At 44.9% G+C, this 23782-nt stretch overlaps 1 protein-coding gene across 1 annotated transcript in view; it reads right to left on the bottom strand.

The window, feature by feature from the left end:
• Positions 1-21199, bottom strand: part of LOC143940538 (astacin-like metalloendopeptidase) — a 52460-nt gene extending 31261 nt beyond the window's left edge. The window contains exons 1-7 of the mRNA XM_077462024.1: positions 21118-21199; positions 16943-16967; positions 14689-14757; positions 12554-12688; positions 10258-10375; positions 2618-2796; positions 57-138 (exon numbers count right to left, since the gene is read on the bottom strand). Of these exons, the coding sequence (XP_077318150.1) occupies positions 57-138; positions 2618-2796; positions 10258-10375; positions 12554-12688; positions 14689-14757; positions 16943-16967; positions 21118-21189 (680 nt within the window). The 5' untranslated portion in view covers positions 21190-21199. The remainder of the gene's footprint in view (positions 1-56; positions 139-2617; positions 2797-10257; positions 10376-12553; positions 12689-14688; positions 14758-16942; positions 16968-21117) is intronic.
• Between the last annotated feature and the right edge of the window lie 2583 nt (positions 21200-23782).

The raw sequence follows: 23782 nt of genomic DNA, 5'->3' as shown, positions 1-23782 counted from the left end.
TGAAATGTTGGGTTTACATATTCTTTAAAGTAGGGTTCCAGATTGCATTCTCTTACCTGCTGTAATGCATCACTGAAGTATAGTCATAAGAAATATTGAAAGTGTTTCCATTGTCCATCTTAAATTGATCTTTATTCTCTGTAAAACATGACACAAAACATCAGCGTTATATTTTGCAGCTTACCAGTCCTTAGATGTGGTGGCTGCACTTGTTTTCACTTTTGAGCCTAAGAATATTTTCAGCAAGTACAGAAAATACATGTTGATCGTGCCAAATATGCAGTGTCCTTGTCACGTCCTGTAAGCTAAACTGGCTATCTTCTGTCTATAAACGATTTATCTCCCCACTGCCCATGTAATGGAGATGAACTAAGGTGGATCAATTTGTAGTCCAGCTTGTGTGAAAAACATGGTTTCCTCCATAGATACAGTGGAGGAGTAAACAGCCACGCAAGCACAGGAAGAGCATTATTTGCAGGATAACCAGGTAAAAATACATTGAAAAGACCTGAAAAAAAGGTGCAGCCACCACATCTAAGAACTGGGGAGCTGCAATATTACATTTCAGTTATAGATGTTCTTTAACCTGTTCCCTAAAAATCGCAATAAGCGTATATTGTTTGGTTTGCGCAAAAGTTATAGCGTCTACAAAATAGGGGATAGATTAATGGCATTTTTATTATTATTATTATTTTTTTACTAGTAATGGCGGCGATCTGCGATTTTTATTGGGACTGCTACATTGCGGCAGACAGATTGGACACTTTTGACACATTTTTGGAACCACTGACAATTATACAGTGATCAGTGCTATAAAAATGCACTGATTACTGTAAAAATGTCACTGGCAGAGAAGGGGTTAACACTAGGGGGCGATCAAGGGGTTAACTGTCTTCTAACTGAAGAGGGGGTGGGACTTACTAGGGGAGATGACAGATTGTTGTTCATACTTTGTATGAACACACGATCAGTCTCTTCTCCTCTGAAAGAACTGGGATCTGTGTGTTTACACACACAGATCCCGGTTCTCGCTCTGTCACGAGCAATCGCAGATGCCCGGTGGTCATAGGGGGCCGCCGGGCACTCACAGCGGCTCTGGCAGCGAGCTGCGGGCATGCGTGCATGCTTCCGGTGGCACACACTCCCTAGTGGCCACAATGGGAAGCGACGTAAGGTAACGTTGATTTGCCCAGCCAAGCCAACCTGCCACAGTAAAACTGGGGCAGCTGGTTGGCAACTGGTTAACATACACACTTGCTTAGAAAAGTGTTTGATTAGCAGGTCACTACAGCATTATACAAGTTTTGATTTATTGCCTTGACCCATTTCTGCCACAAAAAAGGCCCCCTACTTGAATGGGCATTGCATTTCATGTCTCCTGGCACACACAGTTTAATGGGGTACATATTGTGTAAATGTCACCAGGGGCGTACCTAGAGCATTTGGCACCCGGGGCGGATCCTATATGTGGCACCCCCCCCCCATTAAAATGTAAAAATACCCCACTGTGCCCCCTGCATCCTTCAATTTCTCTTTGTCACTACTGCGTATCCCATCTTCACAACTGCACCTCTGGACCCCTTTACATTACACAGCACCCTGCATCTCTGGGCCCCTTTACATTACACAGTGCAGCCCCCCTCTTCAGTGTAGCCCCCCATTCAGTGCAGCCCCCCTCTTCAGTAAAGCCCCCGTTCACTGTGCCAAAACGCAGCTACTGTGCCCAAACGCAGCTACTGTGCCCAAATGCAGACACTGTGCCCAAACGCAGCTACTGTGCCCAAATGCAGACACTGTGCCCAAATGCAGCTACTGTGCCCAAATGCAGACACTGTGCCCAAACACAGCTACTGTGCCCAAATGCAGCTACTGTGCCCAAACGCAGACACTGTGCCCAAATGCAGACACTGTGCCCAAATGCAGCTACTGTGCCCAAATGCAGCTACTGTGCCCAAATGCAGACACTGTGCCCAAATGCAGCTACTGTGCCTAAATTCTGGTGATTTAATAAATACACTGCATATTCTACTTATGGGGGGGGGGGGGGGGGGCTGGACGTGGTGCTGCCGATGATATAAGAAAGCCACTGCCCGCCCGAGTCTATCAATTTTCAACACCGATAAGAATGTGCTTGGACACAGTGGTATGCACGTGGGGCACGCCCCCCTCTCCAAGCTCCGCTCTATCTCTCCCTCCCAGCAAGTCTCCGCCTCCGGCCGCCCGCTTGAGTCCATAATCTTTCTCGACCACTAAACAAATATTTTGCGCATGCGCAATTCGGGGGCATGTTAGTGGGGTGGGCAGGGCTGCTGCTGATGTTCTACCCATCTCTCCGCCTCCGCCCGCCCGCTCACGACCGTAATGTTTGTGTAGCGCGATTAGCTCCTGTGCATGCGCTGTTAATAGCAGTGAAGTGGCGCATGCGCGGTAAAGCCCCGCCGTCAGCTGTTTCAGTGATGGAGCTGCACCGGAAGTGACGGGGTTTGCTTTCTGCATGAGTCGCAGAAAATTTTACAACACCGGCCTGACACCCCCCCCCCAGTGTGTAGTACCCGGGGTGGCCCGCCCCCCCCGCCCCCCTACTTAGTACGCCTCTGTATGTGACTCCTCTACCTACCTGGTGAGATATACTGCCAGTTGATTTTCACGTAACTGTCTCTGTCCAATCTGTTGTGTTCATGGTAGAAGCTCAACGCATGCATCATTTCATGTTGGATAAGGCCATAATCCATACATGAGGTTTGTTTGAGGCTCACATTCTGTCTGCCCCCTATCCTCCCAAAATAGGACCAGCAGCTGCACGTGAAAAAAACACAAATCAAAGGATTAAAACATATATACATAGTTATTAACTTCACCTATTTCTTTTCATGGTGGCTGCCTTGGAAAATTTTAATGTCGGAGTCGAACATACTGCCTGTTTAGACTAAGCCTGTACACTTGTCCTCAAATAGAAATCTAACATTGAAGTCTAATAATTGAATCGATTGTAAGCTCTTATGAGCAGGGCCCTCTTAACCCTCTTGTATTTTATTGTAACTGTACTGTCTCTCTTTTTCTATTGTAAAGTGCTGTGTAAACTTTTGGCGCTATATAAATCCTTTATTATAATAAGAAGAATGCAGTGAGAGGAGAGTACACCTAAGATTACCGCTATACTAGAGCTGCGCAATTCTGGATAAAATGAGAATCACATTTTTTTTTGCTTAGATTAAAGATCGTGATTCTCTCAAGATTCTTGTGGCATAACATCATCTTTCACATTATACAGAAAAAAATCGGGCTAACTTTTAAAAAAAAATTAATTGAAGTATACCTTTTCCCTAAAAATTGAGTTCAAAAAGACTGCTGCGCAAATATAGTGTGACATGAAATATTGCAACAACCACCATTTTATTCTCTAGGGTCTCTGCTAACAAAAAAAATATATAATGTTTGGGGGTTCTAAATAATTTTCTAGCAAAAAATACTGATTTTAACTTGTAAGCAACAAGTGTAAAAAAAGGTTTAGGTGGTTAACCACTTGCTTACAGGCCCCTCCTGCCCAGACCAATTTTCAGCTTTCAGCGCTGATGCACTTTGAATGACAATTGCGCGGGCATACAACACTGTACCCAAATGAAATTTTTATTATTTTTTTTACCACAAATAGAGCTTTCTTTTGGTGGTATTTAATTACAGCTGGGAGTTTTATTTTTTGCTAAACAAACAAAAAAAGATGCAAAATAAAGAAAATAAAAAAATCATGTTTAATAGTTTGTTATAAAATTTTGCAAACAGGTCATTTTTCTCCTTCATTGAAGTGCGCTGATGAGGCGGCACTGATAGGCTGCACTGGTGGGCACTGATAGGCATAGTTAAGGTGGCACCAATAGGCACAGATAAGGTGGCACCGATAGGCACAGATAAGGTAGTACTGATGGGCACAGATAAGGCAGCACTGATGGGCACAGATGGGCACAGATAAGATGGCACGGATGGGTGGCACGAATGGGTGGCACAGATGGGTGGCACTAAGGGGCACTGATAGGTACCACTGATAGATGGGACTGATGGGCACTGATAGGTGGCACTGATAGGTGGCTCTGATAGGTGGCTCTGATAGGTGGCACTGATGGGCGGCACTGATGGGCACTGGTAGATGACACTGATGGGCATGGATATGTGGCACTGGGGTGCAGCACCGTTGTTGAGGCAGATTGCGGGCACTGATGGGTGGCACTGTGGGCACTGCTGGGTGGCACTGTGGGCACTGCTGGGTGGCACTGACGGGGGGCACTTATTTATTGATGGGTGGCACTGGCAGGGGGCAGGTGGGCACTGGCAGGGACATCAGCCGATTACCGGCTCTGTTGTATCACATGATCAGCTGTCATTGGCTGACAGCTGATCATGTGGTAAGGGGTCGGGATCGACCCCTTGCTCGGATCCGTGATCAGGCGAGTCTCATAGACTCGCCGATCACAGAGCACGCCGCGTGCGCCCCTTAGGGGGCGCGCAGGCCGCTCGTGCACTGGACGACATCAATAGACGTCGTCCCGGCAAAGGAGGTCCGCGCTGTAGCTGTCATTTGGCTATAGCGCGGATCTCAACTGGTTAAACTGACCTAATTTACAGACCTTTACAGACAGTTCATCCCTCTGATCTCTAAAGTCACGTACACACGTAGCCGTCTGTCCGACGTACTTAGTCTGACGGACGTCCGCCAAACTGTCCGTCGGAATTTTCGAACGGGCTACTTGCCCACACACGGCACTTTTTCAGCGGACTAATACGGCGTACTAAGTCCGCCGTACTAAGTCCGCCGTACTTTCGAAATGAACGGACTCGCCCACACACGCGGAGGAAAGTCCGCTCATTTCAAGCGCGTCTCCAGGTAGGCGGGGCCCGCGAAGGAGACGTCGCTGGCCCCGCCGCCTGGTATGGACTTAAAGGGGAACCCCCAACGCCGAAAAAAATCGGCGTGGGGGTCCCCCCCAAGTCCACAACAGACCCTTGTCCGAGCACGCTACCCGGCCGGCCAGGAAAGGGGGGCGAGCGAGCGCCCCCCCCTCCTGAGCCGTACCAGGCCGCGTGCCCTCAACATGGGGGGTGCCTTGGGGAAGGGGGGGGCGCACCTTGTCCCCATGTTGATGAGGACAAGGGCCTCTTCCCGACAACCCTGGCCGTTGGTTGTCAGGGTCTGCGGGCGGGGGGCTTATCGGAATCCGGGAGCCCCCTTTAATAAGGGGGCCCCCGGATACCGGCCCCCCACCCTATGTGAATGAGTATGGGGTACAATGTACCCCTACCCATTCACCTGTAAAATAAAAGTACAAAAAAAACACAACACACGAGATAAAATACTTTATTGCACAGCTCCGGGGGTCTTCCGTCTTCTTCCGACTCCTCCGCTATCTTCTTGTAGCTCTTTTGCTAGCGGAGGAGTCCGGCTTTCTTCCTCGCCGCCGGCCTCTTCTCCCGACTTCGGGGGTCTTGTCCCCCTCTTCGGTTCTTCTGCCGGGCCTTCTTATAGCTCTTTTACAGGTGGTGGCCCGGTCTTCTGTCGCCTTCCTCTTCCTCTTCCTCGACGCTCTCTCCGGCCACAATGCCAGGGACGCGCTGCGCGGCCACTTATATAGGGACAAGGGGCGGTGTCACATGGCTTTATGTCACATGGGTTGGTCACATGGGTTGATGTCACATGGGGACTGTGACATCATAAGGAGGCGGGGTCACCATGTGACACCAACCCATGTGACATGAAGCCATGTGACACCGCCCCTTGTCCCTATATAAGTGGCCGCGCAGTGCGTCCCTGGCATTGTGGTCGGAGAGAGCGTTGAGTCAACATCTCCAGGAGAAGAAGAAGAAGAAGAAGAAGAAGAAGAAGAAGAACGGAAGGCGGCAGCGGCGACAGAAGACCGGGCCACCGCCTGTAAAAGAGCTATAAGAAGGCGCGGTGGCCCGGCAGAAGAACCGAAGAGGGGGACAAGACCCCCGAAGTCGGGAGAAGAGGCCGGCGGCGAGGAAGAAAGCCGGACTCCTCCGCTAGCAAAAGAGCTACAAGAAGATAGCGGAGGAGTCCGGCGAGAAGACCCCCGAAGACGGAAGACCCCCAGAGCTGTGCAATAAAGTATTTTATCTCGTGTGTTGTGTTTTTTTTGTACTTTTATTTTACAGGTGAATGGGTAGGGGTACTTATTAAAGGGGGCTCCCGGATTCCGATAAGCCCTCTGCCCGCAGACCCCGGCAACCAACGGCCAGGGTTGTCGGGAAGAGGCCCTTGTCCTCATCAACATGGGGACAAGGTGCTTTGGGGTGGGGGGGCCGCGCGCCCCCCCCCCCCTTCCCCAAGGCACCCCCCATGTTGAGGGCACGCGGCCCGGTACGGCTCAGGAGGGGGGGGGGGCGCTCGCTCGCCCCCCTTTCCTGGCCGGCCGGGTAGCGTGCTCGGACAAGGGTCTGTTGTGGACTTGGGGGGGACCCCCACGCCGATTTTTTTCGGCCTCTCCCCATCCCTCCACAGCTCATCGCTCCAATGAGTGTGGAGGATCAGAACAGGAGAGCTGTTGGCTGACAGGCAGCATCTCTCCGCTTGGGGAGAGGAGAGAACCGAGCCATCGGCGGTGTTAGGTGGCTCGGTTGTCGGTGCAGAGATACCGGGGGACAGATGCAGCATCAGTCTGATGCTGCATCCAGCTAGGTAAGCATGAATCTAAAAAAAATAAAAATAAAAATTTAAAACATACTTCTCTTTTAAAATAAATAATAAAAAAGTAATTCAGTCACCACATCTAGGGACTGGTAAGCTGAAATATACACATTTTTGATTCTTTAAAGTGATTGTAAAGTCTTTGTTTTTGTTTTTTTCCTTAAAAATAACAAACATGTTTTACTCACCTGCCCTGTGCAGGGGTTTTGCACAGAGCAGCCCGAGTCCTCCTCTTCTCAGGTCCCTCTTCTGTGATCCTGGCCCCTCCCTCCTGTTGAGTGTCCCCACAGCAAACAGCTTGCTATGGGGGCACCTGAGTCGAGTTACAGCTCCCTGTTCCCATCACATTCAGACACAAAGCTGCGGCCCGGCCCTGCCCTCTATCTATAATGATTGGCAGGCTGACCTTGATTGACAGTAGCAGGAGCCCATGGCGCCACGCTGCTGTCTCATTCAATGAGGAGGTGAGTCCCGGCCAGCCGAGTGTCTCGTGAAACAGCGCTGGGAAGAGATGGAGCTCAGGTAAGAGGAGCGTTAGAGGGGCTGAAGGGGGTTGCTACACACAAAAGGCTTTTTATCTTAATGCATAGAATGAATTAAGATAAAAAAAACCTTCTTACTTTACAACCACTTTAATTTAGTTCTTCTTTAAAGTGGCTGTTTGTTTTTGCAATCATAATTACATACTTATACTGGCCATATGAAAAATCATCCGAAATTTGGTAATTTAGAGAGTTTGTTTGTTTTTTTGCCAGTTAAAGAGGAAGTAAACCCTGATGAGTTTACTTCCTCTTTCATTCCCTGCAAAGGTAAAGCATAATGGATTACTATGCATTGCATAGTAGTCCATTATGTGTCACTTACCTGACACAGGAGCCAGCGAAGTCACCGCTGTCCCCTGTAGTCCGGCACATCCATCTTCTCGGTGGATCTCGCTGCTCCGCCGCTGTCATTCGGCCAAACTGCGATGACGTCACTCCCGCGCATGGGCCGTATACAGCGGTGCCTGTCTTTCGGCAAATATCTCCTAAACCGTGTAGGTTTAGGAGATATTTATTGGACCTACATGTAAGCCTTAATCTAGGCTTACCTGTAGGTCAAAGTGTGTTGTAAGGGTTTACAACCACTTTAATGGACACAAATCAGTAATCAGTTGGGATGTTTTTGAGCCGAAAAAATTAAGGACAATTTTCTGCTGAACGATTGATAAATTGAAAGGTTAATGTGTTTCTGTCCAAACTGTTTGCACTAGGTATATGTGAAAAAACAAACATAAAACTGATCAATTTATTTCCATTGAACGATTTATCGGTCATTACACGATGGCGCTATCGTTTGCTCTCATGGCTGAATGTTCGTTTTTCAAAAGTGGGTTAGAACGATTTTTTTTTTGTACAGTGTATGGCCAGCATTAGTTAGGTTGAAAAAGACATAAGTTAAACTAATAGAACAATAATAAATGAAGAAAAAAAAAAAAGGAATTATGTACAGTAGACACTGGTGGATTTGGCCTTATTCCCCAAGTCAAGACACACACAACCAGGCACATAGCATTTTCTCCATCCTTTTTCCTTTTTATGTTTTATTGGAACATAGATGGGGTGAGAGAGCATGGGATACCCTGAACCAGGTTTTCGCAACCTTTTAACCCTAGAGGAACCCCAAAAATCATTTTCATGTCTTGAGGAACCCTTCCTAAAACCAAATCATCAGGGCTCAATAGGAACAATGCTCCTTACATTGGTGGTCAATAGGAAGAAAGTCCCCCTTAAAGTGGTGTTCAGAATTCCACCCTTAAAGACAAATAAAAAGATATTTGGTGTCATGCTGCTGGCTTTGCTAAGTGGTGCTGAACCTTGAACTCTGTAGATATCATCAAATAGGTGGTCCATCAGCTGCAGCTCAAGGAACACCTAGCAACCTCTGGTGGAACCCCATGGTTCCAGGCAACTAAACGCTTGAGGACTCTTCTCTAGCTTGCAGAGCTACACAAAAATGTCCCCCAGACTCTATTGCTGGAAGGAGATTAGGGATTTTTTCCCACTGGACCAAAATAGGGCTGCACACAATCACTAAACGCCAGAACCAAGATTAATTACTCACACAGCCAGAGGATCATAATTTTCTTCCTTCCACTATCCACCGGGCCTCCTCTAGTGAGGGAGACACAAACTCATATCACATTAGGACAACTGGTCCTCCAACTTTCTCCTGGTTCTCTTGCTAGTGAGCTTCTCCAGACCCAAACGGACTCCAGGACTAAGATTTTGCAAATAGGCCCCTTCAGCTGAAGCCTCCGCTGGGACCTTGTTGTCTTCTAAGTGGCCTTCAGAAATTCTGCCCCCGGGGCATAGCCACTGTATAGGGGTCTCCTCCAGCAGGACTGGACCCAGGAACTTTCCCCTTCTGCCTCAGCCTATTTATGAGTTCTTCCACAACCTTCTGTGCATACCTCCCCAGGGATCGGCCAAAGAACTACGAATATTTAGGATGCTTACTCTGTTCTTTCTCCTACTATAATTCTATAATCCTCTAGAATACAGGGGGAAGCAGCAATCAGAGCAGCAGCCATTGAGACGCTAAGCAAGCCTGTAAGCACAAAGGAGCTAAACTAAATTTATATAGCAGTCTACTCAACACTAAAAGGGTGCTACAATTAAATAGAATAAATATAAAGAAAACCTTCATATAAAGAAACCTGTACCAGGGAAACACAAAAATCCCTATAAAGCATGGTTCAATTTGATTGAGGGAAAAATAAATAACTTTCTTGATGCCGTCTGGGGGAACAGGAAGGAGTTTATTTCACCCCACTGGAGCAAATAGGACCAAGCTTTAAAGCAGTGGTTATCAATTTATGAGCTATAAGGTGCCTCAACTGAGGCCCCTGACATCACCAATGGGCCACACATATTGTTCAATATGTGTAATGTTTGAGAGGACTGCTAGACTGCAGACCTAATAGGAAGAAATGATGGTCAGAGAGTGTGGACATGCTACATGTTTGGCCTGGGGACATGCTACAGCAGACAATACGAAACTGGGAACACGTTACATGAGACTAGTAGAGATCAGTGCTATTACCCCTATTACCCCTTGTTCCCACTACAGGCTACTGATGTCAGAGGGTCACATATCACATACCATAGAGCTTCATGTGGCCCTCAGGCCACAGGTTGGGCACCAGGGCTTTAGAGGGTTTTGTTGCCTTCCTCTGGATCAACTGTAGGTATAGGATTCTGTATATGAAGGCTTTTCTATTTTTGGGATTTATTAGATATTGAATATTTATTCAATCTTTTTATCTATTTTTTCTATTGGTTGCACTAGATGGACTGGTGTTTTTTTTCAACCTAACTATGTAACTTTGATTACCAAGACAAAACAGAAAGCCACTTTAAAAGGACAACGAAACTCAAAGCAAAAATGTTATATATTTCAGCTTACCAATCTCTAGGTGTGTCGCTGCATTAGTTCTTTTTATTTTTTATATATTGCAATATATTACATTTTTGTTTTTGAGCTCCAATATGCTTTAATATTATTTTACTATTAGTACTTACCCTTCTCCATCATCAACATTGAGGTAGTTAGACTCTCTATTCCTTACTCTGAAACGCACGCAGCTCATTGTTTCAAACTCCAACATGGCAGATGTAATCAGATCTCTATTTGTTTCGGCTGTTGAAAAGAAAAAGCAGTTTAGGGGCCCATTCACAACCCATGTATTTTAACATGCGTGTAGCCTGGGGGGTGCAGCGTGGTGTGGCAGCAATAATTTTCACAGTCAGGTGCAATAGAAAACCTTTCCTTAAGTAAGACAGCAACAGTTTACAAAAACCCACTGGGACAGCTACCCAACCGGCTACAATTAATGACATGAAGAAGTAGATTCCAGCTGAATGGACAGCGTTTGTTGTAAGGGGCAGAATGCAGCCCAATCATGAGGGTATGCAGAAGAGATGCAACCCTACGCTTTCCCTCCTCGTCAGGAAACTTTGCCTATCGCTAGTACTGTCTCTAATAGACGGGGTACCTTTCCCTGCACTACCCACTCGCAAAGACCAAATAGACTCTTAAATAGTCCTAAACACCTAAGATTTCCACCAGAGTCACATGGGCGGCCAGCATCCAATCAGATCGCTGCCCCAATGACTCAGGAAGCCATAGAGAAACCCTGTTCCCCATGACTTCCTCTCCCTCTGCATTGTCACTGCGGTTGAGCACCACCTGCAGTGGAGACAGCAGACTGCACCTGCCTACATGTGTGTTTATAATCCAGTGTTGAACCGCTTGCCAACCAGCCGCCTTCATTACACGGTGGCAGGTCGGCTTTCCTGAGAAAACTGCTGTAGGTGTATGTCGGTTTTTGTTTAGGAGATAGCCGGCTTGCGCGTGCCGTGGGAGTGTGCCCGTGACTCGATGTCTGCCGGCGACCCGCTATCACGGTATACAGAGGCAGAACAAGGAACTGCCCATGTAAACAAGACGATTCCCCGTTCTGCCAGATGACATGTCAGAGATCTTCTGTTCCCAGTGATCGGGAACAGTGATCTCTGTCATGTCCCTGGTAGCCCATCCTCCCTACAATTAGAACACACCCAGGGAACACACTTAACCCCTTGATCGCCCCCTAGTGTTAACCCCTTCCCTGCCAGTGACATTTTTAAATTGATCAGTGAATTTTTATAGCACTGATCAATGTAATAATGTCACTGGTCCCCAAAAAGTGTAATTTAGGGTCAGATTTGTCTGCCACAATGTTGCAGTCATGCTAAAAACCACAGATCGCCGTCACAGTGATCGGGAACAGTGATCTCTGTCATGTCCCTGGTAGCCCATCCTCCCTACAATTAGAACACACCCAGGGAACACACTTAACCCCTTGATCGCCCCCTAGTGTTAACCCCTTCCCTGCCAGTGACATTTTTAAATTGATCAGTGAATTTTTATAGCACTGATCAATGTAATAATGTCACTGGTCCCCAAAAAGTGTAATTTAGGGTCAGATTTGTCTGCCACAATGTTGCAGTCATGCTAAAAACCACAGATCGCCGTCATTACCAGTAAAAACAATAAAACAAAAAAGAGAAAGTTCCTATAACTATTCCATAGTTTGTAGACGTGATAACTTTTGTGCCAACTAATCAATATACGCCTATTGGGATTTATTTATTTTTTTTTACCAAAAATATGTAGAAGAATATTTATTGCTTAAACTGATAAATACATTTTTTTTTGGCATATGTATTATAGCGGAAAGTAAAAAATCATTATTTTTTTTAAATTGTCAGTATTTTTTTGTTTATAGCGCACAAGATAAAAACCACAGGGGTGATCAAATACCACCAAATGAAAGCTCAATTTGTGGGGAAAAAAAGAATCTCAATTTTGTTTGGGTACAGCGTCGCATGACCGCGCAATTGTCAGTTAAATCGACGCAGTGCCGTATCACAAAAAATAGCCTGGGTCATTAAGGGGGCAAATCCTTCCGGGGCTGAAGTGGTGAATGGATGCTTGTTTTAAATGCTACTACGTCACCCTTGGTATGCGTTGGCCCAAAAAATGTCATGCCCATTTTTTGATCTGTATAAGGATTTTTAATAAGATTGTCAGTGCATAATAACATACTTTCACAAAGCAATAAAAAAAAAAAGAAAAAAAAAAAAGGTAAACACAGATGCATAGGCGTGGAACCAGACTTACAGGCCTGTCACTCTAAATGCATTGGACTTCAGTGGAGACAAAGGAAGTGACATCATCTTCCACTGACATAATACCCAAGGTCACAGATGTGGGCTACAGTTCTGTTAGGTGATAAAAGATCTAATAGTTCAATCTTTAGTGAGGCCAACTTACAATACACAGAAGAGATGACGTAGGGGACGATAACGAGTCCTTGCCCCGATTTGTCCCATGCACAGGTGTTACATATCCTTGCACTGCGGCTGGTCAATAGCTTAATGTCACCCTGGTATAGAATGACAGGGATACCTGAAAGAATAAACAATAATGCACCGTTTATGTCTTGTTTAAATTGCTTTTCAGGAAACTTATTTTTTGTTACATTGGGGGTTATTTACGAAAGGCAAATCCACTTTGCACTGAAAGTGCACTTGGAAGTGCAGTCGCTCTAAATCTAAGGGGTAGATCTGAAATGAGGGGAAGCTCTGCTAATTGTATCATCCAATCATGTGCAAGCTAAAATGCTGTTTTTTATTTTCCTTGCATGTCCCCCTCGGATCTACAGCGACTTTACATCCAAGTGCACTTTAAGCGCAAAGTGGATTTTCCTTTAGTAAATAACCCCCATAGTTTGTGTTTAAGCAATTTTACAATATGGATAAAAAAAATAAAAAATCCTTTATAATCAGAAAAATATAAAATATTAAATGTAAATAATTTATATTTATCAGATGTCAGCAGCAAGGGGCCTCCAATGGCTTACACCTCTCCTGCTATTAACAAACCTGAATACCACTCAAAATAAGACTGCCAGAGAATATGCAGGCAGTGCTAGGCTTTCGTACTGAAAAACCCAACGCTCCTTGAAAGAATAGTCAGTGAAGCACCCGGTAAAAATGTAGGTAATTTGTAAAATAAAATTTGTTGTCTTTCACAATAAAATAAAATTTAAGTGGTATGAAATATAAGTTAATAGATGTAAAGTTTAAGTGTTACTAAACCCTCAACAGTAAAATCAGTCTGTATCTGCAGTAAGGCATGCTTGTTATACTCACTAGGGGTTAATCCTGCACATTGTGTAAAAAGGCTGTTTGATCCTGTCTTCTCTGATCTACCCCTTCTTCCACTGTCTCCAAACCATCTCCTGGCAGAACAGAGGCTAGGGGACAAGCTGCACATGCTCAGTTTGGCTTAACCAGAGTACCCATGCAGAGATATTAAAGCTCTTTATATCCTTGGATGGGTACTCTGGTTAAGCCATCATGTCCATTGGAATGAGACAGTGGCCAAAGATGTCTAAGCCCTTGTACACACGGTCGGAGAATCTGTCGGAATGAGTCTTATCGGACCGTGTCGTCAGATAATCCGACTGTGTGTGGTATGCATCGGACTGATTCCGTCCGAATCTCCGTCCGACCCAATTTTCCAACATGTTGGAAATATTTCCCGACCAACTGGGCCGGACGGACATACTCCGATCATGTGTAGAGCATTTTCATCGGACCAAGTGCCACGCATGCTCAGATCAAATTCCTACATCAAAGCTATTGGCTACTAGCCTGAATGTAGTCCCATCGTAACGAAATTACGTCATCACATTCTGAAAGATCGGATTTTTCGCCAACTTGGCCCAACCGTGTGTATGCAACAGTTTCAGACACAATCCGTCGGACTAAATCCGACGGGCAAAATCCGACGGATTTGGTTGGCAAAATCTCCGACCGTGTGTACAGGGGCTAAGAATAGTCGGACATACATGCACTACTCGCCTCCCCCCAGGCACAACCCATGATCAACCAACACACAAACATGGCAGCCTTATTAAATGGACTTTTCGATAAAAAAGCAAGCTCCGCTTATTTAGTGTGGGCTTCCTACTCTTGTCCAGTGGGACAAAAAGTAACTCAAGATAATTACTTTTCCCCCCTCTTCCTCCCAAAGCACCTTGTCGAGGGTGATGTCCTCGTCTTTTCAAGTTGTTCCAACAATGTTGAGTAGCCCAAATCTCCCCAAAAATGATCCTGCACTGTGCTAAGAAGTCAACTTGTGAGATTTCAAGTACTCAACATTCCTCAGAATCTTGTTGGAAGGGTGGTGAAATCACCCCCTGCAGTATGGAAGCTAGGGGGGAGGAGGAGCTTGGGTATAGGTCAGTAAATTGATGAATTTGTACATTAAGGCAAACACTCAAAATATTTGAACAATGAAAATCTTTCTTTGACACTAACATGACATAGTTCAAATTAGTCAGGTCCATACATGGATTAAAAAAAAGATAGACAGAGGTTAGAGAGGGATGCTGACATTACCTTTATTTGCTTTCACTATTTGATCAGAAATGAACAGTCCATGGTCACTGGGGGTATTTTTGTTAGCATCTGATAAATGAAAAAATAAAGAAGTCATGTCTCACTTTTTTACAGAAAGATCTTCTTTTTGAAAAACAGGAGTGCTTTATTGCAAAAATATCATAACAGAATACAAAACAACATAAGGCATAGGAACAACTCAATCGTACCGACAATCAATTACAGATTAGTATGGTAGTTCAGAGTGTCATACAATAGAAGAAGGATATTCGAATACCCTTACAATGGGGCCCAGAGCAGATCATCCGTCAATATACGTAACACAGAAGATATACCCAAACCTATAAGCTTAGAACAACCCAGTAGTCATCATTGGAAGGAAAAAGGGGGGGGGGGGCGGGGGAGTTAGGAAGCAACATAGAGGGAACACAGAGGGGGGGGGGGGAGGGGAGAGAAGAGAAAACAAAAACAAAAAAGGGGGGGGGGAGGGGGGGGACCCCCCGAGGGGGGGGGACCCACCAAAGGGGAAGAGGGGGAGAGGGGGGGGAAGCAAATCCCGGGAAACGAAAAGGCAGGCAATCCAAGATTCCAACTCCATCCTCATGTGGTTGCCCCGGAGGTCCACGGGAGCCAGATCTTGTCAAACTTCCACGGACAACCCCGATTAAGGTACGTTAGTTTGTATAATGGGAGGGCAGCATCAACTGCACGTTCCCATCGGGCTACACTAGGGGGGCGCTCCGAGAGCCATTTGCACAAGATCGCCTTCTTCGCATAGAAGAAGAGATAGGAGGTCAATAGTTTAGAGTAGTATGGCGTGAGTTCATCCGGATGAATTCAGAAAGATCTTCTTGTATACATGTGGATATCTTTAATGAATTCAGAGTTTGTTTGCAGTTACAGTAGCTACAGAAAGTTTTTCTATCTTAATGCATTTTCAAAGCCCCTCTCCCTAAACACTCACCTGACACCACTCTTAATCCAGTGCTGTCCCCACTAGCTGCCCCGCCAGGCTCTCTTCCTGCATTCACAGGCTTTACTGAGAAACACAGAAGCCATTGGATCCTGTTGCTGTCAATCACATTCTGTGAGGAGGAAGCGGGGGGTGAGGGCAAGCCGCACTGTGTGTGTCTATGGATGTGCACAGCCTGGCCTAGGAGCATGTAGGTAGTGTGTGGCGGTAATAATTCACACAGACAGGTGCAGGGTAGAACTTGAAATAATTCAGCAACAGTGACAATGGTTGGCAGGCTGCCCGATACCAGGTGCACTCATAAATACCAGTGACGTGAAAGAAGCAAAATCCAGACAGACTGACAATCTGTTGACAGGGGCAGTATGTGGTCTGGCCATCTAGTGTCCAATCGGGAGGGTGCTCAGAAGAATTGTTATCCTGCGCTTTCCCTCCTTGTCAGGAATCATTCCCTAACGCCAGTACTGTCCTTAACAGACAGGGTACCTGTCCCTACTCTATCAACTTGCAAAATGTGCGCCAAGCCTGGGAACCGGGGGCCTTAAATAGCTTCTGCCGGACCCAAGATGGCTGCTAGAGTCACACGGGGGGGCAGCATCCAATAGGATAGCTTCCGCAATGACCCAGCAAACCATAGAGGAACCATGTTCCACTTGACTTACTCTCCAACAACATTGCCACTGCAGAAAAGAGCCACCTGCAGTGGAGAAAGTAGACTACACCTGCTTACAAGCGCACTCACACAAGTGCCCCTTAAGCCTTTTGCTATGAGCGCACATGTAGAAGACGAGGAACAGACAGTGCCACTGGGGGACCCCAGAAGAGGAGGTTTGGAGCCGCTCTATGTAATACCATTGTACAGAACAGGGAAGTACAGTATCTCAAAAAAGTGAGTACACCCCTCACATTTTTCTAAATATTTTATTGTATCTTTTCATGTGACAACACTGAAGAAATTACACTTTGCTACAATGTAAAGTAGTGAGTGTACAGCTTGTATAACAGTGTAAATAAATGTGTGCCCATGTTCGTTATTTTAATATAAAAAAAATAGCTTAACAATCATTTTAAAATGTATCCAAACCCAAGAACAAAAATGTAATATCTTCCTTTTGAAGCTATTCTTTATAAATGATTAATTCCCCATCTCCTATGTAATACACATGGAGAGTTGTTCTAATCAGTAGAGTAGCCTAGGGTGAAAGCCATTCACACGGTCACCAGGTGAAATATCACATTTTATATTTATATATATATTATATCACATATTGGTGTACTTACCAGTTCTGTGATCCCGTTTGACGGACTGCAAAAAAATAAAAATAAATAAATGCATTAGTGTGGATAATGGAACGTCAGCTTTCCTTATAACTGCAGGACCCAATGGTTTAATAGTTTAAAAGCAGTTACATTTCCTGCATTCTGGAAATGCTGTCACATTTGCTTGCAATCTCAAACAACTGTCAAATCATCAAATGGCTAAAGTCATAACAGATCACATGTGCAGCACCATGACAGTTGCAGATCAAACAGGCTAAGATGGCAGCTTCCTTGGCTGAAAAGAGTAATGCCCTGTACACACGAGTGGAATTTCCATCGGAAAAATCTTGGATGGTTTTTCCGACGGGATTCCGCTCAAGCTTGGCTTGCATACACACGGTGACACGAACGTTCTCTGAACTTTCGACCGCCAAGAACACGGTGACGTACAACACAACAACGAGCCGAGAAAATTAAGTTCGATGCTTCTGAGCATGCGTCGAATTGTTTCCGAGCATGCACCTTTTTTTGCACGTCGGAATTGCATACAGACTAACGCATTTTCTGATAGGAACTTTTTCTGGCCGAAAAATTGAGAACCTGCTCTCAATCTTTTGCTGGCGGGAATTCCGCCAGCAAAAGTCCGATGGAGCATACACACGGTCGGAAAATATCCAACCAAAAGCTCTCATTGGACTTTTGCTGGCGGGATTTCCGATCGGCTTTAGGTTCGGTTCCTACTTGAGCGGCTTCCAAGTTGCCTGAATCTGAAGCTTCCACATACAGCCTAGAGGCGATTCAGTTCGCATTGTGCGCTATACAAGTATTTCATTCATTCATTCATTCACAGCGCAACTTCAGCACGGTTTGCAAACTACTTCTTTAACCGCTTGTTGACCAGCCGCCACAGTTTTAATGCGGCAGAATAGCACGGCTAGGTGAAACGACATTACCTTATGTTGCTTTGCCTTTTGGTCACTAGCGACGCAAGCGCCCGGAGCCGATGCGAGTGCCTGGTGGTCAGGATGACCACAGGGCACCCGTGGTCGCTCATGACAGACACACAAATCCCCGTTCTTTCAGGAGAGTATAGACAGATCATGTGTTTATATTAACTCACCGATTTCTCTCTTCTCCTAGACAGTCCCACCCCTCCTACAGTTAGAACACACCTAGGGAACACAGTTAACCTCTTGATCACCCCCCTGGTGTTAACCTCTTCCCTGCCAGTGACATTTTTAAATTGATCAGTGAATTTTTATAGCACTGATCAAAGTAATAATGTCACTGGTCCCCAAAAAGTGTAATTTAGGGTCAGATTTGTCTGCCACAATGTTGCAGTCATGCTAACCAGTGCATTTTTTTAGCACTGATCTCTGTATAATTGTCAATGGTCCCAGAAATATGTCAAAAATGTCCAATTTGTCTGCCGCAATATCGCAGTTCCGATAAAAATCACAGATCGCCGCCATTGCTAGTAAAAAAAAAAATTATAATAGAAATGCCATAAATCTATCACCTATTTTTACCTAAAATATGTAGAATACATATCAGCCTAAACTGAGGGGAAAATTTTTTTTTTTATAAAAAATTAGGGATATTTATTATAGCAACAAGTAAAAGATATTGAAGATTATTTACTAAAGGCAAATCCACTTTGCACTACAAGTGCACTTGGACGTGCAGTCGCTGTAGATCTGAGGGGGATGCGCAGGGAAAAAAAAACAGCATTTTAGCTTGTACATGATTGAAAGATAAAATTAGAGGAGCTTCCCCTTATTTCAGATCTTCCCCTCGGATCTACAGCGACTGCACGTCCAAGTGCACTTGTAGTGCAAAGTGGAGTTGCCTTTAGTAAATAAACCCCATTCAGTTTTTTTCAATATTGTCACTCTTCTTTTGTTTATAGTGCAAAAAATAAAAACAGCAGAGGCGACCAAATATCACCAAAAGAAAGCTCTATTTGTGTGTGGGGGGGGGGGGGGGGGGAGGACATTAATAGGGAGTGCATGTGTGAGGTGTGGTGATTCTAGGTGTGCGAATTTTAAATACATTAATAGAACGCAGTTGAGTACTATTTGCGATAATTTTAATATTTGCAGTAAAATTTAAATATCTTGACCAGCTTTCATGGTTTGAAGGTTCTTCTATGGTCAAAGCAGTACTGTGCAAATTAAAAAATGACCATGTAGAGTACTCAACTGTTGTGCTAAGTGCACTATTATGGTGACAATCACCTTAAAGTGATAGTTCACCTTTACAACAAAACTGCCTATGCAGATAAGGGGCATCTGTAGATAAAAACCAACTGTGCAGCTCTGACTAAAGTTGAATAAAGCTCTTTGCTATAGCTGTAGGCCATTTACATACCTTATGATGCCTGACTGGAATGCTCCCAGGACATTGCTAAGCGAGGCCTAGTCATCACTATTCACCTCCACCATCAAAGGAGTGAACTCTCAAATGCTGAGCATGTTTGAATCAGAGAAAGAGCTCACTCCTGTGATGGTGGAGGTGAGAAGTGATATCTAGGCCTCATTTACAAAGCTCCTGGAAGTATTCCAGTCAGGCTTCAGAAGATATGTAAATGGCCTATAGCAAGGGTATCATTCATCTTTAGTCAGAGCTGTTTGTTTTAGGCTGGGTTCACCCTGTAGATGGATGTGGCTGACAGCAGTGGTCCGGTGTGTCCCTGTTCTCAGGGAAACCCACATCCAATTCGACCTAGTGTGAACCCAGTCTTAATCTACAAACATTTCTTACTCACATGGGCAAGTTTTTTTTTGTAATGGTGAACTATCCTTTTAAGCATATGAACTACCATTAAATGTAATGCACATTTTGCTGGAAACCTCATCAAAGATGCACCAAGGAAACCTTTCTAATGTACCTTATCACACCTAAAATGCACAAAAGTGCACAAAACCTAAAGCTGGCCATGCAATATACAATTTTCTTCTTCAATTTCCTTTAGATTTACCTTCAACTATGTAGTGTTAGGCTGGATTCACACCTATGCATTTTTAGTGCTTTTTGCAGATTTGCTCTACAGCAGTGGTCATCAACCCTGTCCTCAGGGCCCGCTAAGAGCCGGTTCACACATGGGCGACTCGTCAGGCGACTTAGCCGCCTGCCAAGTCGCGCCGCGTTCTGTGCAATGGAACCGTTCTAATCGGAGCGACTCAAGTCGCTCTGACTTAGAAAAAGGTTCCTGTACGACTTTTGAGGCGACTTGCATTGACTTCTATACAGAAGTCATTTTGCAAGCCGCCGCTAAAGTTGGATCCCGGCCGCCTGAGGCAGTCCCACTGCAAGTCGTGCTGCCTCAGTGTGAACCGGGTCTAACAGGCCAGGTTTGCAAGATAACTGAAATGCATCACAGGTGATATCATTTGCTACTCAGTGATTGCAGTATTCTAGTCTATCTCCCCAAGGTAATACATAAAACCTGGCCTGTTAGTGGGCCCCGAGGACAGGGTTTATGACCACTGCTCTACAGAGCAACTACCATAGGAAACCATGGTAGTTGGACTGTAGTGTAAATCTGCAAAATGCAAAAAGCACAAAAAAATGCATAGGTGGAAATCCAGCCTAAGGGCCTATTTGATTGCATTCAAAAGTGTTTAGGTTTGACCTCATATTATATAGTTTTGGTAAATCTAAAGGAAAAATGTACCAGAAAATGTTATAATGTATGGTCAGCCTTATGCCCCATACACACGATCAGACTTTCCGACAACAAAACCATGGAATTGTTGGATCCAACTTGTCTTGCATACACACGCTCACACAAATGTTGGCCAACAATTACGAATGTGGGAACGTGGTGACGTACAAGACATACATCAAGCCAAACAAAGGAAGTTCATTAGCCAGTGCGGCTCCTTCTGCTTGATTCCGAGCATGCGTGAACTTTTGTGCGTCGGACTTGTGTACCCACGATCGGAAGTTTTGTTGGCGGAAAATTTGAGAACCTGCTAGCCAACATTTGTTGGCGGAAAGTCCGACAACAAATGTTCGATGGAGCATACACATGGTCGGACTTTCAGCCAACAAGCTCACATCCAACATTTGTTGTCATAAAACCCGATCGTGTGTACGGGGCATTAGAGTTGTGAAGACAAACAGAACTCTTTGACATCCCAACCTTGTAGATGAAAAATAAACAAAAGAGCACTCTATGATGTGATACCTACCCTTACTGGCAATGTTAGTCCTAGGGACCAGACTGAAGCAGAGATCAGGAGGAATAACGCTTCGGGGACCATGTCTTCTAAAACTCAACCACTTGATGTAATCAAACAGATCATGTGGTGAGGCTGACTTATATACATATAGGGCTGGGGGGGGGGGGGGGGGGGGGGAATACAGTATCTGCATTTGAAAGGTGAAACTACACCCTTCCCTCTACCTTCCAGCCATGACAAAGGGAGAGTGCCAGAGGCTAAGGTGTGCATTTGCACCTTTTAGGATAAAAAGAAACAAACATGAACTCATTATTAATGTTGCTAACAACCATGGAAGTAAAGATATGATACATCTCTTATACAAAATAAGCATCTATATCAGGGGTGTCCAACTTTTTCACCTTCCGGGGCCACATTAGAAGAATTGTCTTGGGCCACACATAAAATACACTAACAATAAGGATAAGCAATGAGCAGAAAAAGTCAGGCAGATCACAAGTTAACGATCATTGATAAAGATAATGTATCTATCTGAGTAATAAAACTTTTTTTTTTTTTTATATTTTTTAGTATAAAAGTACAAAAGGGCAACATAAAACTAGTGTGATATTTGACGCTGTTTTTGATAAACGAACGCATCAATATCTGGTTCGATTCAGCAGACATTTTGGTTCTATTTTCGCCCTTCATGTGCTCCAACTGTGAAAATAGCTGTTCACAAGTATAGGTACTGCCGAAAACTATTGACATGATTGAATAAGGCATGATTGTGAAGAGTGGGATATTTTTCGTCGGGAAACTACAACTTATAAGAGTCTAGTAAAGAGACACTGTCACATTTTGCTTTGCCGGCATGTTTTCACAAAGTGTAAACGCATTTTTTTAAAAATTCCCCAAAAAAATCAATATCTTTAAAGTGGTGTTGCCACCAAAAATATAACCTAACTCGTATGTGCATCAAATGGTCTTAATAAAATTAATTGGATAATATAAAAATTTTTACTTACCTATTTCTTGCGGTTGCTAGGTGGTCCCACGAAATCTGCCTCTTCCATTGCCCGGGCTAAGAACGTCACTTCCCTCGGCAGCCCGGCTCGCTGAGGCTCCTGGGAGAAGTATGACACCATTTCCCAGGATGCCTTGGGCATCACCGAGGGCTACAATCGCGTTATTTCGAGACCGGAAGTGACGCGATTGCATGTGTAATTTTGCGCGGGAGTTCCGTCGACAACAACCGTTGTCATGGCAACCGGAGCAGAAGACGGCGCTCGATATAGCGCTTACTGCGCATGCGCGAGATTTAATCGAACGGGCGGTGCATGCTGGTCTTTTATCAGCGCACTCTCCCGGAAGAGGATGCCTGTGGGCTTCACATGCCCACAGGCAAAATGACAACCGTCAGGAGACGGTTTTATAAAATCGTTTTTAATAACAAAACAACATGCTGCTGGATGTAAAAAAGTAAAAAGTAAGTGTTAGATTTCATTATAATAAGGATTGCCAGTATGCCAAAAAAAAAAAAAAGATCAAGACAGTGGAATCCCACTTTAAGTAAATCTAAGGCCGCGTACACACGCGGGGACTGTTCGCTCAACTTTGTCCGCTGAACAGTGTTTCAGCGGACAGTCCGCTCGTGTGTGGGCTTTCAGCGGACAGTTTCAGCGGACAGTTTGACGAACAAAGTTTTTCGGAAATACCGATAGTGGTCCGAATGCCTCCCATACAGACAGCATAAAAGATCATTGATGTCATGCAGCTGGCTCTGCCAAGTGGTGTTGGCCCTGGAACCATGTAGGTATCATCAGAGGGGATGGGTCCCCTGTGGGCACTCCTGGCCCCTCCCTCATACTGAAAGCCCTTAAAGCAAGCAGCTTGCTATGGGGCACCCAAGCAGGCTGGTGCCCGAGCCACTACTCATTGTGCCAATTCACATATGGAGCACTGCTCAGCCCTGACCTGGTCTTGCCTCATTGGCTCACTGGCTGTGATTGACTGTAATGGGTGAGTCAATGGCTCCCGCCACTGTCCCAACCAATGAGGAGGAAGAGCCGAGGCTCACTTGCACATCGTTGGAGGAAGACCGGGCTCAGTTAAGTAGTGGAGGGGCGGCTGCGCACAGAAGGTTTTTTACCTACATTACCATAGAATGCATGTAGGTAAAAAAAAACACCACTTTATTATAAATGAAAGTAATCCTTATGAAACCAGCAACATTTTTTAAAAGCTTTGGAATATTTACAGCCGTATGTGTCTGTTATAACTCTGAATATTTCAATATGGTTTCTATATAGATCAGGGGTGTCCAGCCTGTGGCCCAAGATGGCTATAAATGTGGGCCAACACAAAATCTTAGGCGGCGTACACACGGGCGGACTGTCTGCCGAAACTAATGAATGAACTTAAAGGGGAAACCCACTACTGAAATTCTTCCCACTGGTTAGCACAATAAGGGGCCTTTGTCCCACTGACCCCCTATGAACTGTTTTTTAGCAAAACCATTAAGAAAAGCTGCTATACAGCAAAATGTTTGAGGACACCTGACCATGGCAACTTGTTTTATTTTCAGGTGGATAACACTTCTAATAACTGAGCTCAGGAGTTTCCAATGAAGGTTTCTGGTAATACTACAGCATACAAATACAATTTAGATCTCTGGTGCCTAATATGTGGCATG

This window comes from Lithobates pipiens, unplaced genomic scaffold (genome assembly GCF_037356315.1).
Source record: "Lithobates pipiens isolate NorthernLeopardFrog02 unplaced genomic scaffold, aLitPip1_a1.2 Scaffold_10, whole genome shotgun sequence".
In the NCBI taxonomy this organism is placed as follows: Eukaryota; Metazoa; Chordata; class Amphibia; order Anura; family Ranidae; genus Lithobates; species Lithobates pipiens.
This window is presented reverse-complemented; position numbering and strand designations above follow the sequence as displayed.